At 37.7% G+C, this 20,386-nt stretch overlaps 1 protein-coding gene across 1 annotated transcript in view; it reads right to left on the bottom strand.

Moving 5' to 3' along the window:
- Positions 1-5,072: 5,072 nt before the first annotated feature.
- The window catches only part of LOC139732487 (sodium-dependent noradrenaline transporter-like), a 64,073-nt gene continuing 48,759 nt past the window's right edge, over positions 5,073-20,386 (bottom strand). Inside the window, exons 5-15 of the mRNA XM_071643350.1 lie at positions 16,976-17,222; positions 15,721-15,859; positions 13,572-13,706; positions 12,475-12,578; positions 11,693-11,817; positions 10,510-10,622; positions 9,143-9,374; positions 8,260-8,360; positions 7,754-7,924; positions 6,471-6,545; positions 5,073-5,351 (exon numbers count right to left, since the gene is read on the bottom strand). Of these exons, the coding sequence (XP_071499451.1) occupies positions 5,328-5,351; positions 6,471-6,545; positions 7,754-7,924; positions 8,260-8,360; positions 9,143-9,374; positions 10,510-10,622; positions 11,693-11,817; positions 12,475-12,578; positions 13,572-13,706; positions 15,721-15,859; positions 16,976-17,222 (1,466 nt within the window). The 3' untranslated portion in view covers positions 5,073-5,327. The remainder of the gene's footprint in view (positions 5,352-6,470; positions 6,546-7,753; positions 7,925-8,259; positions 8,361-9,142; positions 9,375-10,509; positions 10,623-11,692; positions 11,818-12,474; positions 12,579-13,571; positions 13,707-15,720; positions 15,860-16,975; positions 17,223-20,386) is intronic.

The raw sequence follows: 20,386 nt of genomic DNA, 5'->3' as shown, positions 1-20,386 counted from the left end.
AAAGGGATTCCCCTAACCTATCTAAATAACAATACCGGTACTGGAAAGAAAGCACACACTCTGGATAAGCATGAACTGAGAAAAGAGGCTGCATTGTCTATTTTAGCGTTTAATCTTTACCAAGCTGTCTCATGTCATAATGTTCGTCTTTTCTTCCCCCCTCCAATTTTCATTTGAGTTTGTCATTATTAATTTTTGATGAAAAGAACGATGCCACAAGGCATTGTTTCTTAAAAATGCTTCAACTGCTCCTTCAGGTCCAAATCTACATCAATATATATAATTTTCCTGATCTCCTCAACATTTTCCAAAAATAAAGCATACACCTTTTATGCATTGAGTCCTCTTTTTGTGGATAATAAAAGGCAAAAACCCAAAATTAGTGCTTGAAAATTATTCTTAAGTGTGAGTTACGGATAGAAAGAACCTCTGTAAAAAAATGAATCTGTATAATCAATGTTAAGTATTGTTAATAACACAAAATGTGAACAATATTTCTATGATAACATGTTTCCAGACTAAACCGTCCGCATTTACGCTTTAATGAGAAAAATACTGATATCTCTTTATATGTTTGCTTTGATTGCAAAAACTGTATATGGTAGGATGTCTTGTGATACAACAGGGGGGCATTTCATGAAGCAGTTTGGTCAGATATTTTTTCTGACAAACTGTTACAAACTACAGAAATCCTTGCATCTGATTGGCAGAGAGCAAATTTGTCCGACAACTTGTCGGACAAAATGCTTCATGAAATGCCCCTAGACCTACACATATTATGCATAAAATGTGATATCCTGAACATTTTTTTCAAGTCACTCTCCCAAAAGTGTATATATAGGACCTTGGAGTTTTTCTTGTGTTTGTTCTTGGCAGATTACTAGTACACAAATGCTCCAATCCATGATGACCTAACGAAAATTAAGGAAATTAAAATGAATATACTGAAAACCAAAACTACAGATACTAATAACTTACTTCATTCTTCTCTCCCCACCCCACCCCACCCCTTCTTTTTGGTTTCTTGATATACTAGTAGATCTAGCTGACTTTGATAATTGTCATTATGTAACATCATTCTCAATTGACAAGGCGATAAAACTTAACAATCATTTCATTATGCTGCTGGACTAATGGGGTTAGTTGAACGATATTGTTTTTAATGTACTATACTTTTTCCTCCTATCAATCACATGTATTTTGGGTGGAATGTATTTTGACATAAAGCATCATAGAATCAACCGCCTTTGGGGTCGAGAATTTTGTCATATTATATTGTGATTTAGATTCTGCTCTAAGCCGATTTTGTTTTATTTCTATCAACTTTTTAAACTTCCCCATAGACTTTGTTCACCAGCCAACTACATCCCACCCTCTTTGGATAATGTGAACCAATCAAACATTGCTTTTACTTTTTAATAACATGTCTATACATAGCTATCAGACCAAAAATATTCAAACCGCTTTAAGTCTTTATGAGTGAAATTACAAATATCAATATATTTTTAAAAATATTCAAATTGTCTAAATTCAACTTCATCTATGAAAACAAACTTTTAACCTTTTTAAACATTTGAATACCCCCCATGAGAAATAAGAAACATATAGAGAGGGGAAGTGCAGACTATAAAAATTGCTTACGGGAACCAGGTAATCCCTGCGCTAAACCTATGGAATTCACACAATCTTGGAGGAAACGGGTTAAATTTGTTAGGAAATATGTAGGGCAATACCCAAAATCTTAAGTTCTCAATGGGATATGCAGCTCTTCTACTGGTAAAGTAGTAGTTCTGGGAGAAAAAAATGAGCTGTGACATAGTCCTACACCTTGCTCAGTCATTGCCCAAGATTTAAAGTATCTGAGCCAGAGTAACATGTCACTCTTTGCCATTTCTCTACAGGAGGTAGACAGTACTAAAAAAATCCTTTACCAGAAATTATATCTAATTATCTAATGAAAAGGTGCTTAAGAAAACTGGACTATTCCAACACACCTCCCTCAGGTCTGCAACACAGACTAACCACATGTTACCACAGGAAAACCAGTAAAAATGGTGTATTACTGTAAACATGCACATAATATGTCATATTATGGGTCTGAATTTTAAGACTAGCAACCGTGTACATTGCATTGCATTGTACAGAAACCTGGCGAATGCCCTGTGTATAGTCTTTGAATTCAGACATTATTGTTATGTACAAATTAAGGGCATTTTCTCATTTTTTCTGTTAGCGGATTTCTTGGAGCACCCCCTAATTTTGATCCACATATATATACAAATGTCTGAGGAAAAAATGACACTTTTGTCCGGCGTGTCACGATTATCAATATATTTGTCACTAAGCCACCCCACTAACTGTTGAAAGTCGCAGCAAAGACAAACAAAGTAACAAAAAGATCAAAAAATAAAGTAAACACGTCACAACTATCAAAGGTGATGAAAACGGCAGCATGAGAAAGGCTATTCCGTTCAGAAGTTATAACGTTTCTGATTTTGCTATAATATACCTCAGTTTGGAAGCAAGGCTACACCAGGGACGGTAGATAATGAGCATCATAATATAATGCAGTGCCCACATCACTATCATTCTCTCTCGTTACACACACACACACACACACACACACACACACGCACACACACGCACCCACGCACCCAAGCACACACAACCGCATACTCATACACGCGAAAAGAAACAAAATGATTTGGCAGTTGTTGTTGTTGTTTGTTCGCTTGTTTGTTTGTTTGTTTGTTTGTTTGTTTTTTTTTTTTTGGGGGGGGGGGATAAGTTTGGAATTGTGATATACATGAGACAATACAAAATTTACATATAATGCAAGGTGGACGACTGATATATCACAATGATATCTAAATGTCTTTGTTAATTGCATGAGACTCTTGAATTATAATTATTTGAGTAATCTTTTCTTTTTTTTCAGTAAAACCCGTTTTGATGATTATGTGCCCTACTCTAAAAAATTACGGGTCAGAACTGACCCGGAACTGGGTCCGTTGGGATCACACACCGTTCCGGGTCAAAAATGACTTGGAATTGGGTCATGAAGAATGGGGTCACCCTGACCCAATTCATGACTCTGGATGGGGTCATATCTGACCCCATTCCTTGTCATTTCTGACCCGGAACGGTGTGCGACCCCAACGGACCCAGTTCCAGGTCAGTTCTGACCCGGATTTTTTTTTTTCTGAGTGCCGTTTCTATGTGTGGAGGAGTCTTTAGTTGCAAATCGTCATTTGATCCTAACTTTATTTCTCACTCTCATGATATGCACAAGGTTACATTCAAAGGACCGTAAAAACAGTATTGAATTTCTATCAAAATGTCAAACACTGACAAAAAAATCAATTCGCACAATACTTAAACCATGTGATTAAAACGTTTTTGGAAACAAAATAAACCACACCTAAACTGATTTCCTGTAGTCTTGACTGTCGTGCCAATGAAGATATGAATTCAACATGAATGGCGGTAAGACTGAGAATAGCTACGAATAAAACCGAAATTTGAATGTTTTTCGTAGCCCCACCATCCTGCCACCTCTTGCTCATAAGAGCAAAAGAAAAAAAATAAAGAAAGAAAGAAATAAAAGGATATACTTCTGGTCATTAAAAGCCCAGGAAACTCGTTTAAAATGAAGATGTTTGAAGCACGTGGTCTGAAATTTCTGAAGCCTAAGTCTCTAAGAATTACGACGGTCGTTCATTTTTGCGGTTCCATATTTTATTGTACGCAATGAAATCATTTTGAAATTAAAACAAAACGAGGAACTTAGAATGCACATATCAGGTGGATTTATTGTTTTTGCTCACGCACCTCCCTACTAGAAAGAACACAGCGTCCAACATTGTGTTCACAGTGTGTTCACACAGTCGACTGTGTAAAAACGCTCGAATTTAACAGTGTGAAGACGATTTCACACTATGGTGTGGTTTTCACAGAGTGTTCACATAGTAATGCGTTGTTTCACACTGTGAATTAATCACTCACATTGTGTTTGCACTGTTAAAACGCTCGAATTTAACAGTGTGAAGAGATTTCACACTGTGTTCACAATGTGTTCACACTGTGTTTCTCACACTGTGGGATACTGTGTTCTTTTCAGCAGGGCTATTCAACAACTATTGAAAAACCAGCTCACGGAATCTTGGTCAGTGAGTCTTTCGTCATTACCTCCGTGAAGGAAGTTATGGTTCTATTTTTCTGGCGCTTGTTCGTTCTTTATTTGATTGCTTGCCTGCTTGACTGTTAGGAATGATGATCAATAACACTGTGGACTGATTGTGGTGGAAATTTGCTGGATATGTTCCATTGTCATGATAGGAAAAGTTAATTCGTGTTTTGATGGTGATTTAGATCATGATTCGGATCAATTATTATTATCCTGTTTTCAAAGATATATATACGAATACAGTTCTATATGGCATCAGTGACTTTTTTGGTGGAGGTTCACAGAGTATTTGTACTTTGCATATACTTTTATTTACGGCATGCGTCAACACAAGTACACACTGGTTGAGCTTTTAATGTATTCACAGAATCACAGTGACAATGATAACGATTCAACATAATTTTCTTGATTTTTTTTTTGGTAGCCTCTTCCGTATAACCACTGTTCTCCCAGAGAGTGTGCCACTTTAAGAATACTACATATGTATAGCCACCTGTACACCTTGGTCAGAGGGTGCATAAAGGGTAAGAGCATCTTGTCTAATGATGTGTGCGGCAGAAAGTATTCGAACCCATAGGATGCCCCGGTTTGTAGTCTATAGACATGTCCACTAAACCACAGTACTTTAATAGTGGTGTAGCGGATTGGAGATCTGTTCATGATATGTGTACATTGCGAACAGGGCTATATTTATATAATTGATAACTGCGCTCGAGGTATTTATTGCCATGCCATGTCCCCTACCCCTCCCCCTCTTGGATACTGAGTAGTCGTTTCTTGCTCATGAAAACGAGAAGATATGAAGGACGCCCTCGTATTCTGGAAGATATTCTTGACCTTGGCACAAAATGCAAAGTTACTATATTTACGTGTAATATAAATAGGAATATCCTTCCTTTACGCGAACATCACTTGGATCACAAATAAACTTTCGATATTCCAGATGATAATCTGTTCCCTTCTTTGACTGTTGGCATGATAATGATGCAGCTGCAGTATGTCACCCACGGACAGTCTGAAGGTCCCTCTCGATGTAGTTTGCTATCTGTGTACATAATTTGTGCTCCTCACGTGAGTTTGTACATCCAGTTTCACATCCGTATGCGCAAAGTTTGAAATCCACGCCATTCCCCATCTGTCCTTAGATTGTACGCCAGTGTTTCGCCTGGAAGGGGGGGGGGGGGAGGGAACGGAATCACATGAACAATATTAGATCTAGACTGACAAAAAATATACTTTTAACCAAAAAAAAAAAATCGTTGCTAAGAAGAACAAATCCGGTTGCGAGAGAACATTCTCTCTATTTTTGTGGTAAAACACTTCTACAATCAAATCGTGTGATTTTTTATTGAAAGTTGTAAACTAATTTTTCATCATGTTTGTGTTGATATATGAATGAATATGAGACACATGGGATCCTACTAATAGAAATCAGAATTTGCTGAATCTGTACTAATTGTAATAATGTTCCGCGTCTGTTTTAACACTTTTAATATTCAAATTGGGTGCACGTCACGAGTTCGACACCCACGAATCATACAGCCCATAAGTCATACAGCCCATGAGTTCGACACTAAGCAAATATTTCAAGACCCATGAGTCCGACACTAGGCAAAAAAGGCCCACGAGTTCGACTCATGAAACCCCGTGATGTAATGTTGAACTCGTGGGCCGTGTTTAAATTCAATTCAATTCAAAGGTTCTATTTTCACTTCTTTCAACAGAATGTACAAAAAGTATAATGTTTGCCTAATGTTGACTCATGTGCCTCGACTAATGCTCTGTATGACTCTTGGACCTTTGTTTTCTGTGTCGAACTCGTGGGCCATATGACTAGTGGGTATCTGTCTCGTGGGATGACCCCCTTAAATTGTATTTCCGCAATTCGTGTTTTTTGTGCCTATTGGAGTAAGGATATTTTACCTAATCTCGTTGTCTCCCACAGTTGATTTTTTAAAATTGTTTTCATATTTATTAACATCTTACATCACGACTGTTGGGTATCATTATTGAACGATGTGAAATCCGCTCACCACGAGACAACTAACCACTATAGCAGAATAACAATCACTTGAATCAGACTTAACATAATATGATCAAGAGTTTAAATATATTGTTTTTTATGTATGACGGAAGCTACCTTCAATACTAGTCTTGAAGAAGAAAATCATGGAGAGGTTTAAAGTTTTGCAAACAATTCGTCCTATAGTCCTTAAGAAAAAAATTGATTGGATTTATCTCTTATCGGTATGAAATGATGATAAATAATTGTCATAGACATTACCGTGTATCTAGAAATCTCTCTCTTCTCACTTATCAATTTATAGTCCGAACGGGGTGTTATTGCATAGGCGAATTTCTGCAGAGAGACAAAGCAAAGAAGAAATGACGAAAATATATTAATCGACATATTGACAGCGTGTTCGTATATTCAACGAAATTCACATGTAGTACTAGTAGGAGTGTCGATAAAAATGACGATTGTGACGATACGATCAACTTGGTGTACTTTAGATTTCTTTATGGCATTAATAAAAACAACATACACAAGACACTGAACACTTTGATAGCTAAATGTTGTTTGAAAGAGTACAGTATCATGCAAAACCATGTAAAACACAATCAATTAGCACGTTCGTCATGCAGATATACAATAATGTCGCCAACATTGAATTGAAATTGTTGAAGTTTTATAAGTGGCTGTACTTTTGTCATATGTATTCATCTTATTTAATTTGAACTGACTTAATTTCTACATCGTCTTCGAACATGTTAACAAAACAACAATTTTCTACATTTCATCTGCCATGATGAAATGATGATACAAACATTAGTAATGGTGATAACACAAATATATTTCATCACTTAGATTATTATCTAATTTCTTAACGACATTTACGTTTGTAACAACGTGATAAACAGCAATTAAACAAAATGTGAACATTGGGTCAAAGTAAGGGGAAATCGCCATCATTAGTGGAGCTTGACTCAGTAGGCAGCCGCAACAGGAAACGAAAGGAGATATTACATGATTATATGAAAATAAACGTTCTTAACACTTTTATCAAAATCACAACTCTGACATACGGTAGGCCTACGCTGTAAGAAAAATATGTATAATACAAACATAATTCTCACGTCGAGCTCTCTTGATGAGTTCTATCGTTTGTATAGTACAGGGCCGGCGGAGCCGGGGGCCTTACGGACTCGGCCCCCGTTTGTTTGTTTGTTTGTTTGTTTTTTGCACAATACATATGAATCCATAGGATGTAACCACTTTGGGGCCCCCCACTTTTTTTTTCACCCTGGAAGTGGCACCAGAAAAACAACAACAACAAAAACATAGAATGTGGTTAAGGTTTTGACGTTTGCTAGCTGATGAAACCCGGAAGTGGCAGTAGAAGTTGCGGCTGTACATGTAGGCCTTTAATTATTATTATTATTATTATTTTGCTTGTTAGCTGATGAAACCCGGAAGTGGCACCGAAAATATAAAGTGGGCCCCCACTTTTCAAAACGTGTCGTCGGCCATGCAGTATATCACTGTAGTTGCGATGTTTCACTAACCTCTTTGAATCCCGAGCCGGGGGCCTTGATCACTTGCCACACGGCCACTATGGGCACCAGCACCATGGAGGAGGCGGCCAGGAGCCATGCCAGAACATTGCCCCAATGAGGGTACACGTACTCCTCGTACACCAGCGGCTGCGTCAGGACCAGGCTCGCGAAAAACATGGCCTTTAAGAAAAAAAAAATGAAAGGAGAAATAAATTATTTAAGACAATGATGTTGAAATCACCTTAGAGGAAAAAAAAGAAGACCACACAAGCATGACTTGTACACGATTTGTATTGACAATTCAGCTCAGTTCATACAGTTCAATTTATTTTCATATTTCCATACTTTTTCTCAAGGAAATTACAAATTTATTGACATTAATACAACAGATAAGAATACAATAAGAATACAATCCAGCATAAAAAAATGAATACACTTTTCACAGTGCAGTTCTTAACGTCAATTAGAACTTCCATTCGTGCAATTTCTACATTCTGCATATTTTTCACACTCACCAGAATGAATGTTGGTGACACGAATTTCCAACATATCCGCCAAGCGTAGCTGGGCATGAAGCCAATCATCTCCTTGATTTCATGAGCAAATCGATTTACACCTGTGTATCAAATGACAAACAATAACGATGTATGGTTTAATCAGTAATGATAATGATAATAATAATGATAATAATAATAATAATAATAATAACAATAATAATAACAATAATGATAATAATAATAATGATAATACTACTACTACTACTACTACTACTACTACTAATAATAATAATAATAATGGCAATGATAATAATAGTAATAACAATAATAAAAACAATAATAACACCTAGTTTCTATAATCCTAGCGCATTACACACTGAACTTCCTTGAAAAAGTATATATCTCAATGCGCTTTACAGACTATCATTACCTCGGTCACTGGAGACATTATTTCCAACCAGAACTGACAGTGCTCACTCTTCACTCCCAGGGGAGCATTCCAGCAAATTGCCGCCACTTTACAGGCGCGCACATGTTGTGCGTTTTCGTTTCGTTCGTAGCGGCAATGACCTCATGGTTATAGTTTATTCAAGCCATGAGCAGTTCCTCTTCATCACTTCCTAATGGGCAATCAAACGCTCTATAGGATTACAACTTTATCTTTTCAATTGTGAAGTAAAATATGATGTAAAATAACAAAATACATGTGAAAATGAGTAACAGAATGAAGAAAGCACAACTGTAATCTTTTTTTGTTGAATATATACATATGCATAGTACAAATAAAATAAGGATGGAAATGGAAATGGAGGGTCCCACTAAAAAAACAAAGCTTGTACGATTCCAGATTACGCGAACAACGAAAATTTGTGATCCGCAAGCACCAAAAAAATGCGTTTACCATAGAACCAGGACACAGCTATCACTTCGATGGCGACGGCGAAGAGAATGGAGGCCGAGGCTGCGAACTCGCTCTCCAGGTGGAAGACGTAGATGCCGCCGTAGGTGACGTCGATGAGTCCGAAGAGGAAGAAACTGATGACGACGGCGAGGACGAGGAGCTCGCGCCGCTTCTTGAAGATGCGTGGGTACATGTCAACCAACCCGGTAATGATGGCTTCGGTGCCGCCGAACTACAGAGGGCGCACAATAAACAGAGGACGTAAAAGAAAGTCATAAATCGTTAAAATATCGTATCGTGCGGTATCGTGCTTTATATACCTCATATATAGATTCCTCTCATCTGATTGGTTGTAAGTGGAGTCATGAAAATAGCTGTGCCCCATTTTTGATCAAAATGACGTCATGATTTACTGTGCCCGGGGCATAGAATCAACTGTGCCCTGTAAATAGGTTTGGAGACAGTCGCAACCCCGAACACAGAGATCGCTCATATATACGCACCAATGATACGACCGCCGCGCTGTCGATCAGCGTTGATTACGAGTCCTTGTTTAATTCAGGTAACCTTTTAACCAATCAGATAAGAAGAATCGATATTTCCGGTATATAAAACAAATAATGACAGCTTGATATTCGGGGCACAGTTAAAATTACGTAGGCCCTCGGCGATGTGAAAACCATAACTATGCCCTCAGCTTCGCTTCGGGCGTAGTTATGGTTTTGACATCACCTTGGGCCCATAATTCTATCTGTGCCCCTCATAGCAGTCATTATGTGTATATTATGACCTCACGGGCCGTGAAGCGTGTCCAAGCCCAGATAAATCAAATCACATGATTTCAAGGAGCCCCATGATATACAGAGAAATAGATGTGAAAGAAAACGACAAGAAAATAATTCTCGGTAAGACAATCGTGACCCATGTGATGCGATTGTATATTATGTTACTGAAAATGTCATCTATTGTGCCTGAGGATATAGGAAATGGACTGCAGTATGACTTTTCCGTATAAATCAGTTTAGTGTCACCTTTTTTATTTGGTCGAAATAATCAAACCTATACTGCCAACCATACGAGGTCTGTTTTAAGTAAGGATTATTGTAAACACAGAACTAGGCACGATGTCTCAAAACCTTAAAAGGGATTTACAACCTTTAGACACTTCAACCAATATTTTTTTTTTCCAGATGACGTAACCTGAACTGACCACGCAAAATACAGAAATACAATTTCTATCCCTTGGTATTGAGCTTTAATACAAGGAATGAAAAGAACAATATTTCCAAGACGTAAAACCATTTTGAGTCGATGATCAATACATGAAATAAAAGAGATTCTTTACTTGCTAATGACAGGATACATACCGAGCTGTCGAGGCCGAGTGTGATGAGCATGATATAGAAAATAACGGACCAGAAGGGGGCTCCAGGGAGGGTGGCGATGGCTTCGGGATAGACCGTGAACACTAGGCCAGGACCTAATGGGACCAATATTAATTTTCAAAAGAATTATTGGCCAACTGCACTTCACAGGTCACTGAATACATCATGACTTATTGCTGTTCACCACTGGTATAATCTCCCTAATCACTTTAAAGCAATTTTATTTCACCGCTTGCATCCAGAAAATTTCAGATTTTTAAAAACTTTTATTCTGAGTGACTTTAAATCCTCAAGGATGCAAGAGTGAATTGAACCATTCAGACTAAGGAAATGAGCAAAACCCTCACTTTTCATTATTTATAGGGAAATTCACACAGTAATTTCAGATTTTGGCGGCCATTCTGGCAGCCATTATGGGGTCCGTCATGAATATCTTAAAGCCTTCAAGGGTGCAAAAGTTGCATCATCCAGGTTCGGATTCAGCACCCTCGAAATGGGGTTAAACCATGCATCAAAAACGATAAAACACAGTTAGACCAAAAATCTGACTTTGGCACCTATTGCAGACTACAGGGTAGTTTCAGGAAAAATATACAGTACGTTTCTTAGCACGGAAACAGTGACCAGCAAACTGTGTTCTCCGACAAGCTACAGTAGAATAAATGGGTGGAATATCTACATAGCCATAGGTTTCCTCTTTCGTTTCGTGCTCTTACCAGCTGATATGAATTCATATTCTGCACTCTCATTAAAAGTAAGGTGTACAATGTACGCGTCATCGTACCGGTCCTGCAGGGTCTTTTTCATGATCCATGTCTCGGATCCATTATCATAAGAGCGCACTTTAAACACAAGTTCTTAAGAAAGGCCAAGTTCTTAAGTCTTCGAAAATCTTGACAGCTTTGATACAGCCTGTTACATACATTTCAAGCTTCCGAGTCATGGAAGTCCTTTATTTTCGCGAAAGACTTCATTAAATTTTGTCAAAGTTGGTGTTATCTCATGTTTTCAACCTCACTACGACGATCGTATGAAAATTTCAGTGGAGGCAGTAAGTGTACTCGAATGAAATAAAATCTGATTGTACATATAAAAAAAAAAAAACTTGAAACATATCATAGTCAAGAAAGTGTACCGAGGTGGGATCATGTTTCAATATACTTGCCTTCCGTGGCAACTTCTGAAATGTCCTTTTGCGTCTTTTCGGCCAGGTAGCCCAAAATTGAAAATACTGCAAAGCCGGAGAAGAAACTCGTGAAGCAGTTTGTACAACTCGTAAAGATGGCGTCCCTGGACAGAGAGGAGCAACAAGAAAACGATCACTCGATTTTCAGTGAAGGGCATCACTCTTTACACTCATCATCTAGATTCTATATTCATGAACATGTCAAAGCGTACATAAGCTGCTGTTTTTGCGAGGTTTTCATGCACACTTTTACCTACTATTTAGATGAAAAATGAGGAAAACCAACTTATGAAAGAAAAATGAGTTACCAAAACGTTTCGAACACACTTCTAGTCTTAAACTTCATATCTGCGATTTAGATTTTAAAATTGTAACTTAATTGTCAGAAGCCACCATAACTTAGAGTCAGCCAAGTTGACCAAAAAGACATAGTTAACTACACGAACTTTTTTGCATCATTCTTTTCTCTTATAGTTGCCCAATTTGCTCATCCTGCAAAAGTTGTTTTGTTTTTTTCTTGTTGTTTGTTTCTTTCGATGGCGCTATTTTTCATCATGCCAATGACGTACTGGTCAAGTAGATCTGGACACCGTAAACACCATAAGTGATAATATAATCATTCGTTTGCAAATGTTGCGTCATTAATCGAGATAACGCATGACGTCATTAGAAAATGACCTCTATACAACCGCAACCGAAACCAGGATTGAAAAAAAGAAAGAGGCATTAGGTAATCTATCATGAACAAAACATGAACTTACCTATATACATTACTGTGGAATTTGTTGTAACTGGCGAACGCAATGTGTACGCCGAAACCAGCACCAATGGAATAAAATATTTGGACTGCAGCATCGATCCAGACCTGCGTTTGTGATCGGAAATACACCCAACATGTTTCGTAAATACTTTGTATTCCTTCATTCATTTCGTTATCCATTGCAATCAGAAACATGCAACTATGATTTCCGTTTTGCCAAAAAAATAAATTCATAAATTTGAATTTGATTGTACAATAAACGAAATTTTATATTACGTAACTAATAAGGAAAGAAACAACCACAACAACTAAAAAACTTAACCCTGGTGTGATTACAAACTGTTATCTGTCGAATTTCGCAAATCGGATCCACAAGTTTGTGTAATAACGGTATTATCCTGCATCTACCATGATAGCTCGCCTACTCTTTATTTGATTGAATTTTCTCACACACACAAATGTAGATATCATATTGTAGCGTTTGGAGTCTTGTGAGGCTGTTTTTGCGAGGTATACATTATACGACATTCTACGATTATTAGTATTTTTTGTCTGTTGCTCAATTGTTGACTTATAATCTCATTTATGATGATACAGTTGTTGTTCATTGATTTTGATGATTAACTTGAAATGCTTTACTTGAATCATTAAAAGCATTAGCCTGCGAAATGTCACTCTTTGTCTATAAGGCAAGATGAAGCGTTTGAGACACAGCTGAAAACAACATTCTGGTATTAAAGGTCAGTCAGAACAGAAGCAAGTACAGATGGTCCATAATCTGGATTCCTTAGTCATTGTTAGTTGAATCTCCCACATTACCTAAAGGACATCGATTTTTATAAAAGTAGGTGACAAAGTAGGCGAATTAGGAAAGTCGAAAATAAATCAATATGCGTTCCACTGACTTACACAATGTATATTTCTCACTATTACCAAGTCAAAAATGCACAAATGTGTCTGAAAAGTCTAGAGTCTCCAGTAAATTCAACCTGTCTACGTAAGAAACGAAGAAAAACGGACAGATAGCAACAAAAATGCACCTCATATTCAACAGGAATAATGCTTTAACGCTGGCATTAACCGAGGGTGCACCCTCACCTGTGCATTAGCAAGCTGGTTGAAGTCTGGCAGGAGGTAGAACTTGATGCCCGTACCGGCCCCGGGAAGGGTGGCGCCGCGAATGAGAAGGATGGTGAGAACAAAGTACGGCAGCGTGGCTGTCACCCACACCACCTGAAGACGTGAAAAATATCATGTATCCGTCAGGACAGAATCAATGAGGGCATTTAAAAGACCAGACACCTGTCCTCGGTAGTTTCAACTGTTTACCTGGTTTGTCCCATTCGGTTTCCTTACACTCAAACCCTCACTTACAACATTTGTTTAGGTGCACGTCAGGAATTCGACACCCACCGTACGAATCATACAGCCCACGAGTTATGCAGCCCATGGGTTCGATACTAAGCGAATAAGGCCCATTAGTCCGGCACCAGGCAAACAAGGCCCACGAGTTCGACACACTAAGGCCCCTGAAATATAATGTCGGTCTTGTGGGCTGTTTTCGCTTAGTGTCGAACTCGTGGGCCTATTTTGCTTTACTGGTGATCAATCTCGTGGGCCTTGTTTGCCTGGTGTCAAACTTGTGGGCCTTGTTTGCCTAGTGTCAAACTCATGGTCTGTTTGACTAGTAGGCTGTATGACTCGTTGGTGTCCTTCTCGTGGGATGACCCCGTCTATTTAGTCTTTGACGCAGACAGATGATTGGGTTTTTTTTTTTATACAAAGAACAATGACATCTAGTGCGATGTGGAAGAATGAACAATTCTTCTTCATCAATTTACGACTATTTTCCCGTCTTCTTATTATTCTCATTTTCATTATGATCATAGTGAACTTTATCATTCTAACACTGGATGAGTCATGTTGACTGCTATGCTCTTAAATTCTCTTACGGGATGACATTCCAACCTGAGATTTGTAACACTTGTATAGGACGGGTTTTTTTTAATTGCTTGAAAGCAACAACGTTTAGGCGTTTAGGTATCTTTTAAAATTAGATGAATGATTTAACTAAGGCGCAACACACATCGCCAACGTGAAAGAAGGTTGAGAGAACCGCAAAGCTGAAGATATTTAGTCGCGAAAAATGCTCAGCGAGCAAAGTGCAACTTCAAATTTGAAAGTAAACGTCGAACGGATATTTTAGGAAAATGTGCTTACACGTCATCTACACCATTGTCTCTCTTCCTCTCTCCCTCCTCCTCTCTATTCGTACATATAATATTTATATCAAATACGTAAAGTGTACAGTCATTCGTGAAGAGATGTAAACCCTACACTGTCAAGAGGTACTTAGCAAATATATATTACGGTCTCCGCGGCCTCTTTTTGTGATAACCTTACCAGCTCTCACAGACCAAGGCAAACAAACTTGTCTAGAGGAAACATTCGAATCTTAGTCAGACACCAGGCTGTACACCTTACCATTTACCATTCCCACACCCGGCAAAAGTTCCGATGTATTATTGTGAGGAACTGAATTGAAAGAGGTTTGGCCCTTGGGCACGAGTAGTGTGTGCTTGTGACTCAGCGTTCATGTGATATTCTGTATGTGTGTTTGTGTGTACTCTGAAGGGAAGGGTGACGTGTATGTATATGTTTGCACTCTGTGTGTGTGTGCGTGTGTGTGTGTGGTTGTGTTTGTTGTGATATATCTATGTTTGTGCTATGATATCATCACTGTCTATGATTTTAGCTGATCTTTCTCTGTAGCCCAGTTTTAAGAGCTTTTCAAAACCAGTTATCGCGAAAACGTCAGGGCATTTTTATAAACTTCCTGTCAAAAACGGTCCCCGAAAAAAATGTTGCTCAGACATTGTCGCGGTAACTTTTGCCAAATTCTACCCTAGCCATTTAGGGTAACTACCCCGACATTGCCCAGACGTTACCCCGAAAAACTTTTAATTTTTTTTTAAAGGCTTTCGTGGTAACATTCCTTTGATACATTCAACACGCATGCGCAACAGTCCAAACAGAATTCCATACCGCTCGGCGATCACAATATGCATGGATTGTAACCACATCAGTTAAAACAGAGCTTTAGATTTTGATATTAGTTCATCAGCAAAATTGTTTTGTTTGGGGGATCCCGTTGTCATTTCCTGATGTGCACTAAAATTACCACCATCATCATCGTCATCATCATAATCCTCATCCTTACCATCATCCTCTGTAGCGAGGTTCATACCTTTCCCGATGTCTTGACGCCTTTCCATATCGAGAAGTAGAGGATGATCATGACCAGGAGAAGACAAAGAGGCAGTTGCCATGACAACCCAGCCAAATCGAACAGACCGCTACTCTCGTGCCGCCTCAGCATCTCACGACTACAACGGAAAGGACAATTCGTTCCATACGTATTAAATGGTGGGAAAAATATTCATTATGTAACATTATGTGTTTGTGTGTATGTGTGTGTGTGTGTGTGTGTGTGTGTGTTTGTGTGTGTTGTGTGTGTTTGTGTGTGTTTGAGTGTGCGTGTGTACGTTAACACTGAGTGTGGAATATATTATTACTGTGCTTTGCACGTTTATACACGCTTTAACAAGGGCAAATGAACATTTCGGCTGTTGACTACATCTATTGTTTTCTTCTGTTTTCAGGTACATTTCATGTAATGCAGTATCCACCAACATCCATAATCTAAGAGATTATTTGGTTTGACCAGAAATACTTTACTAACACATGAGTGTCGATTGAAATCATCCTCAGAATCAGAATGTGACCGTAGCATCCATTGCTGCACGATTTTGATATAATATGATAATGATGTCAACCTGAACGATTTATATTTGTAATGATATTCTATGTTGTTATTGCTGCCCGAGAGTAGAGGAGGAAAAAAATCCCCCACCATTTTCGGTAATCTTTTTTGTTTTTTGTCTTGTCTTATTTTGCTTTCTTTGCTTTTGTTTTTGTTTTGTCATTTATCATGACCCACCAATCTGGGAATATGCTTGTCATAACAACCCGTTATGATTCCAGTCAAAGTGTGGTACGTTGGTTTGATCCGCTGCACACAAATGCTTGATTTCTTCTTTTCCCAATATCACGATCTATTCACACGCATGTAGCCCCTCAAGAATAACTTACACAGTAACTGTAGTACAAGACAACAACATTCTTTTAAAATTAGAATACTCGATGTTAGAACAAGAAGAGGTTCTACCGAGCTAATACTATTCCTTGTAAGGAAAGGAATAATTATACAACAAACAAACAACCGGTAATAGGAGTGTGATGGTGTGGCCGGTGACAATTACTCCGGTCTTATTTTCTCAAATGACTTAGGTTGGGGTTGGGGCTGTGATAGGGTTTTTGATTTACACGTAGTTCAATGTCAGGATTAAGATTAGGGTTAGAATTATATTTGTGGGTAGAATTTATGTTTGGCATATAGTGAAGAAATCGTTTGGTGTGAGGGTGTGCGAAGGAGATCTTACTCAAAGTATTCGGTGGCAGGGGTTGACCCCGTGGACGCGTTGTGCCACATCAGCTCGCCCTCGACCTCCTTCCAGGTGGCGTTCATGGTCTCGTCGAAGCACCACTCTGTATTCCACGTGTTGCCGCAGAACGTCCACGGGAGCAGCTTGGTGAAGCTGGCAAAGAGGTAGTAGAAAGACCAGGCGATGACCACGTTGTAGTAGAAGCCAACATACCACGCCATCAGTACCACGGCCCAGCCCACTCCTGATTAAATGAAGACAAAAAAATCGGAAGAAGAAAAAGACAAAGAAGTAGAAGACAAAGGAAAAAAAAAAACGTTGAAAACGTATTATGTCTTAATTGTCATCGCCAAAAGGTTGCTGTTGTAAATGACTGCAGAAATATAATTAACGTGGCAGTGAGTCATGTTGGAGTATATAGAAACTCATAAAAGTAATATCATTATCCGACTAGGCATCTTTCCGAATCCGTACGTGGCGACGTCACGGATCGAAATGAACCCAGTTGCTGTCGATGTATGGCACAATATGTGATATCGCCCCAAGTATTGAAACGAAATCATGTCGCTGCGCTCTTTTTTTTTGTTACTTCAGTCAGTGACACGGTGTGAATGACTTTATTCTCATATCCGCTTCAATAAGCTCTTCAATGATATGATATAATCACAGTTTAAACACTTATCAATGTATCCACTTCGGAGTACACACTCTTTATTTTACTACAAGCTGTTAACATTGATATTTGTATACACAACAATTTCCTTCTCGTATTCCAATTACCTTCTCATACGCAAGATATTCAAATTATAGTATTCATTCATATCCTACCCGTCACGCAACAGATTATCATTTGGAAAATCCTAAACCCATTACAAATCAAAATTCCATAAGACATCATGGTCCAGATGTATGGAACTCAATGAATGATGACCTTAAACGCAGTTCTTCTCTACAATGTTATAAATCATCTTATAAAAACGTTCTTCTCGCAATGTACCACTCGAATTAGAAATTACGCTTTTGTTTTAAAGTTCCCAACTCCCGAACACTGTATCGCATCGTTTTTCCCTCTCTTCTCCTCTCTTCTCTTTTCTCTCTACTCTTCCTATTCGGGTCCCTTATTCTCTTTTTTTTCTTCTCGTCTTCAGACATTCCACCTTATGTTGTCCTTTTTGGTCAAATGACATTTAAAATACTTTAAAGATTTACGTTAATTGTTTTACGTGTGTGTGCGTTCCGTTCCTTTAGTTTTAAAAAGAAAATGTTACAAGGCATATATGTTCAGAGGCCGTTGTCCAAGTCAAGCGATTTGCTTTTTGATATCTGTCTCCCCCACCTGTACACTTAAGATCTATAATGAATTCATGTATTATTAATTCACATGATTACATACTTGTAATGTGAAATCTTGTTTGTATTTTCATGACTTGTGAATAATATGTTTGATATTGTTATACTTATTTTCTGTTATGTACAAGTGGAGAAATAAAACTTACTGAAACTGAGACTGAAATGCTAAATCGTCTTGATTTTCAACACAAGTAAAATACAAACAACAATGTATGATTCTCCTCATTTAGTAGCCGCATGTTCTCCACTCACTTAAACTGTTTCTCTCTCCAATTTGCATGATCATCCATAGGATGGATATTACTGGCGGGTTCTTTAAAGTCGCATTAATCAACAAAGGATGGTTAGCTCTAGAGGAAGATTGTGATGACTTTAGTTAGTAGATATACTCGAGATGAAAATGTACAAAAATTCGAGAGTAAACCTATTCACTGATTCATTTAGCACCGTGACACATATAATAAAGAAGGCTTACACTATAGATTTCTTGGCACGAGTGTCAAACGAATGAAATAGATGTATCCTTTGCCAATACCAAGAACGTGGTTTCCATAGGTACACAGCTTAATTACGTCACAAGACGATTTACAACTGTTTTAGCGCTCCCGACTTCAATGCATCACCGCGAAAATTTAACGCGTTTCTCTCTCTTCCTCTCTCTCTCCCCCTTTCTCTTTATGTTATTTCATCTAGACGGGCAGTGGTATTGATCTGTTTATTTTGTCATGCCAGTTTTGAACAAGTGTTGGGGACACTCTCGACATGTAAGAAATCTATTTTTAGGGAAATAGACGGTTATATCTGCAAACCTAGTCGGAAGTGTTGTAAATCTAATCGTCATTTGGTTTACCTCGTACAAACATTGGAGGAGAAAAATGTCACAAGGGTAACTGTTCGTAGAATAAACTGCATTATTCCTACAAAGAAAGGAAAGCTATTTTCGTAGTGCGACAGTTTACGTGGGGGAGTATATAAATACAAATGTATATATAGATAGTATATATATATATATATATATATATATATATATATATATATAGGCACACAGACATATATATATGTATATATATATATATATATATATATATATATATATATATACTCATAATATGCATATACATATGTAAAGAGAATTTCACATAATAATTTTCTTTTTTTTTTCTCTTTTTTGTGCAGGATAATGAAAGACCATTTAACTAACCTCCTTCATCCAAGGCGGGGAAAAATATAAGACCTGAAGCATATTATGTTGGTGTAAAGTCGAAGTAATAGATACTTTTTATTTAAAAAAAAGGAAATTCTGTGCAATTTTCTTTACATTTTCTTAATATCGTTCAAATACTAGTACTATGACATCACCAACGCGATAACGGCTCGTGGATTTAACCAAAACAAGTTACCGTACTGAATACTGAGTATATTACATTTTTTACGGATTGTTCGATATTCTTGCCTTCAGTGATCTTATTATTTTTTTTTCTCATTAGGACCTACTAATAAATATTATACTGCATTCACTGAGTTTAAATCCATGTAAGTATATGAAGAGTTTGTTCGCAAAAACCGATAAGTCCATATTTGCCAAATGGAGATATTTGCGATTAAAGGTCAAGAAAAATAAAGAGAATGATAAGAAAATTTTTGCTTCTTTTGACCATAACTTCAAAATGTACCTGTATATGTAGTGACCAATATATCATTTAAAAGGTATTATTTTGTACTTTATGACAGAGACCGTACTTCAAAATCTTCAAAAATGGTCTTATCGGTTTTTGCAAACAAACTCTTCATATTTTGGGTGAATTTCCGAAGAACCTCTGACAGGATATTAAACGGAACATCGCCCTTAACCGTTTTAAACTTGACATATGTCACATGAAATTACAAACGTTACACTCTGAAGTTTTCGTTTAATTTCTTTTACATTTTTTTTTTCTATTCATACCCTTCACACATTTCCCTTTAGAAAATGCTTTCAGGAGTAGAAGGCTCGTTTTGCCCAGATACTAAAGAGAAGACAAAGCATGTGCAAGAAAATAAACGAAGGCTCATTAATGT

This window comes from Diadema antillarum, unplaced genomic scaffold (genome assembly GCF_040938485.1).
Source record: "Diadema antillarum isolate AM-2024a unplaced genomic scaffold, OU_Dant_1.0 seq00000425_RagTag, whole genome shotgun sequence".
Lineage (NCBI taxonomy): Eukaryota > Metazoa > Echinodermata > Echinoidea > Diadematoida > Diadematidae > Diadema > Diadema antillarum.
This window is presented reverse-complemented; position numbering and strand designations above follow the sequence as displayed.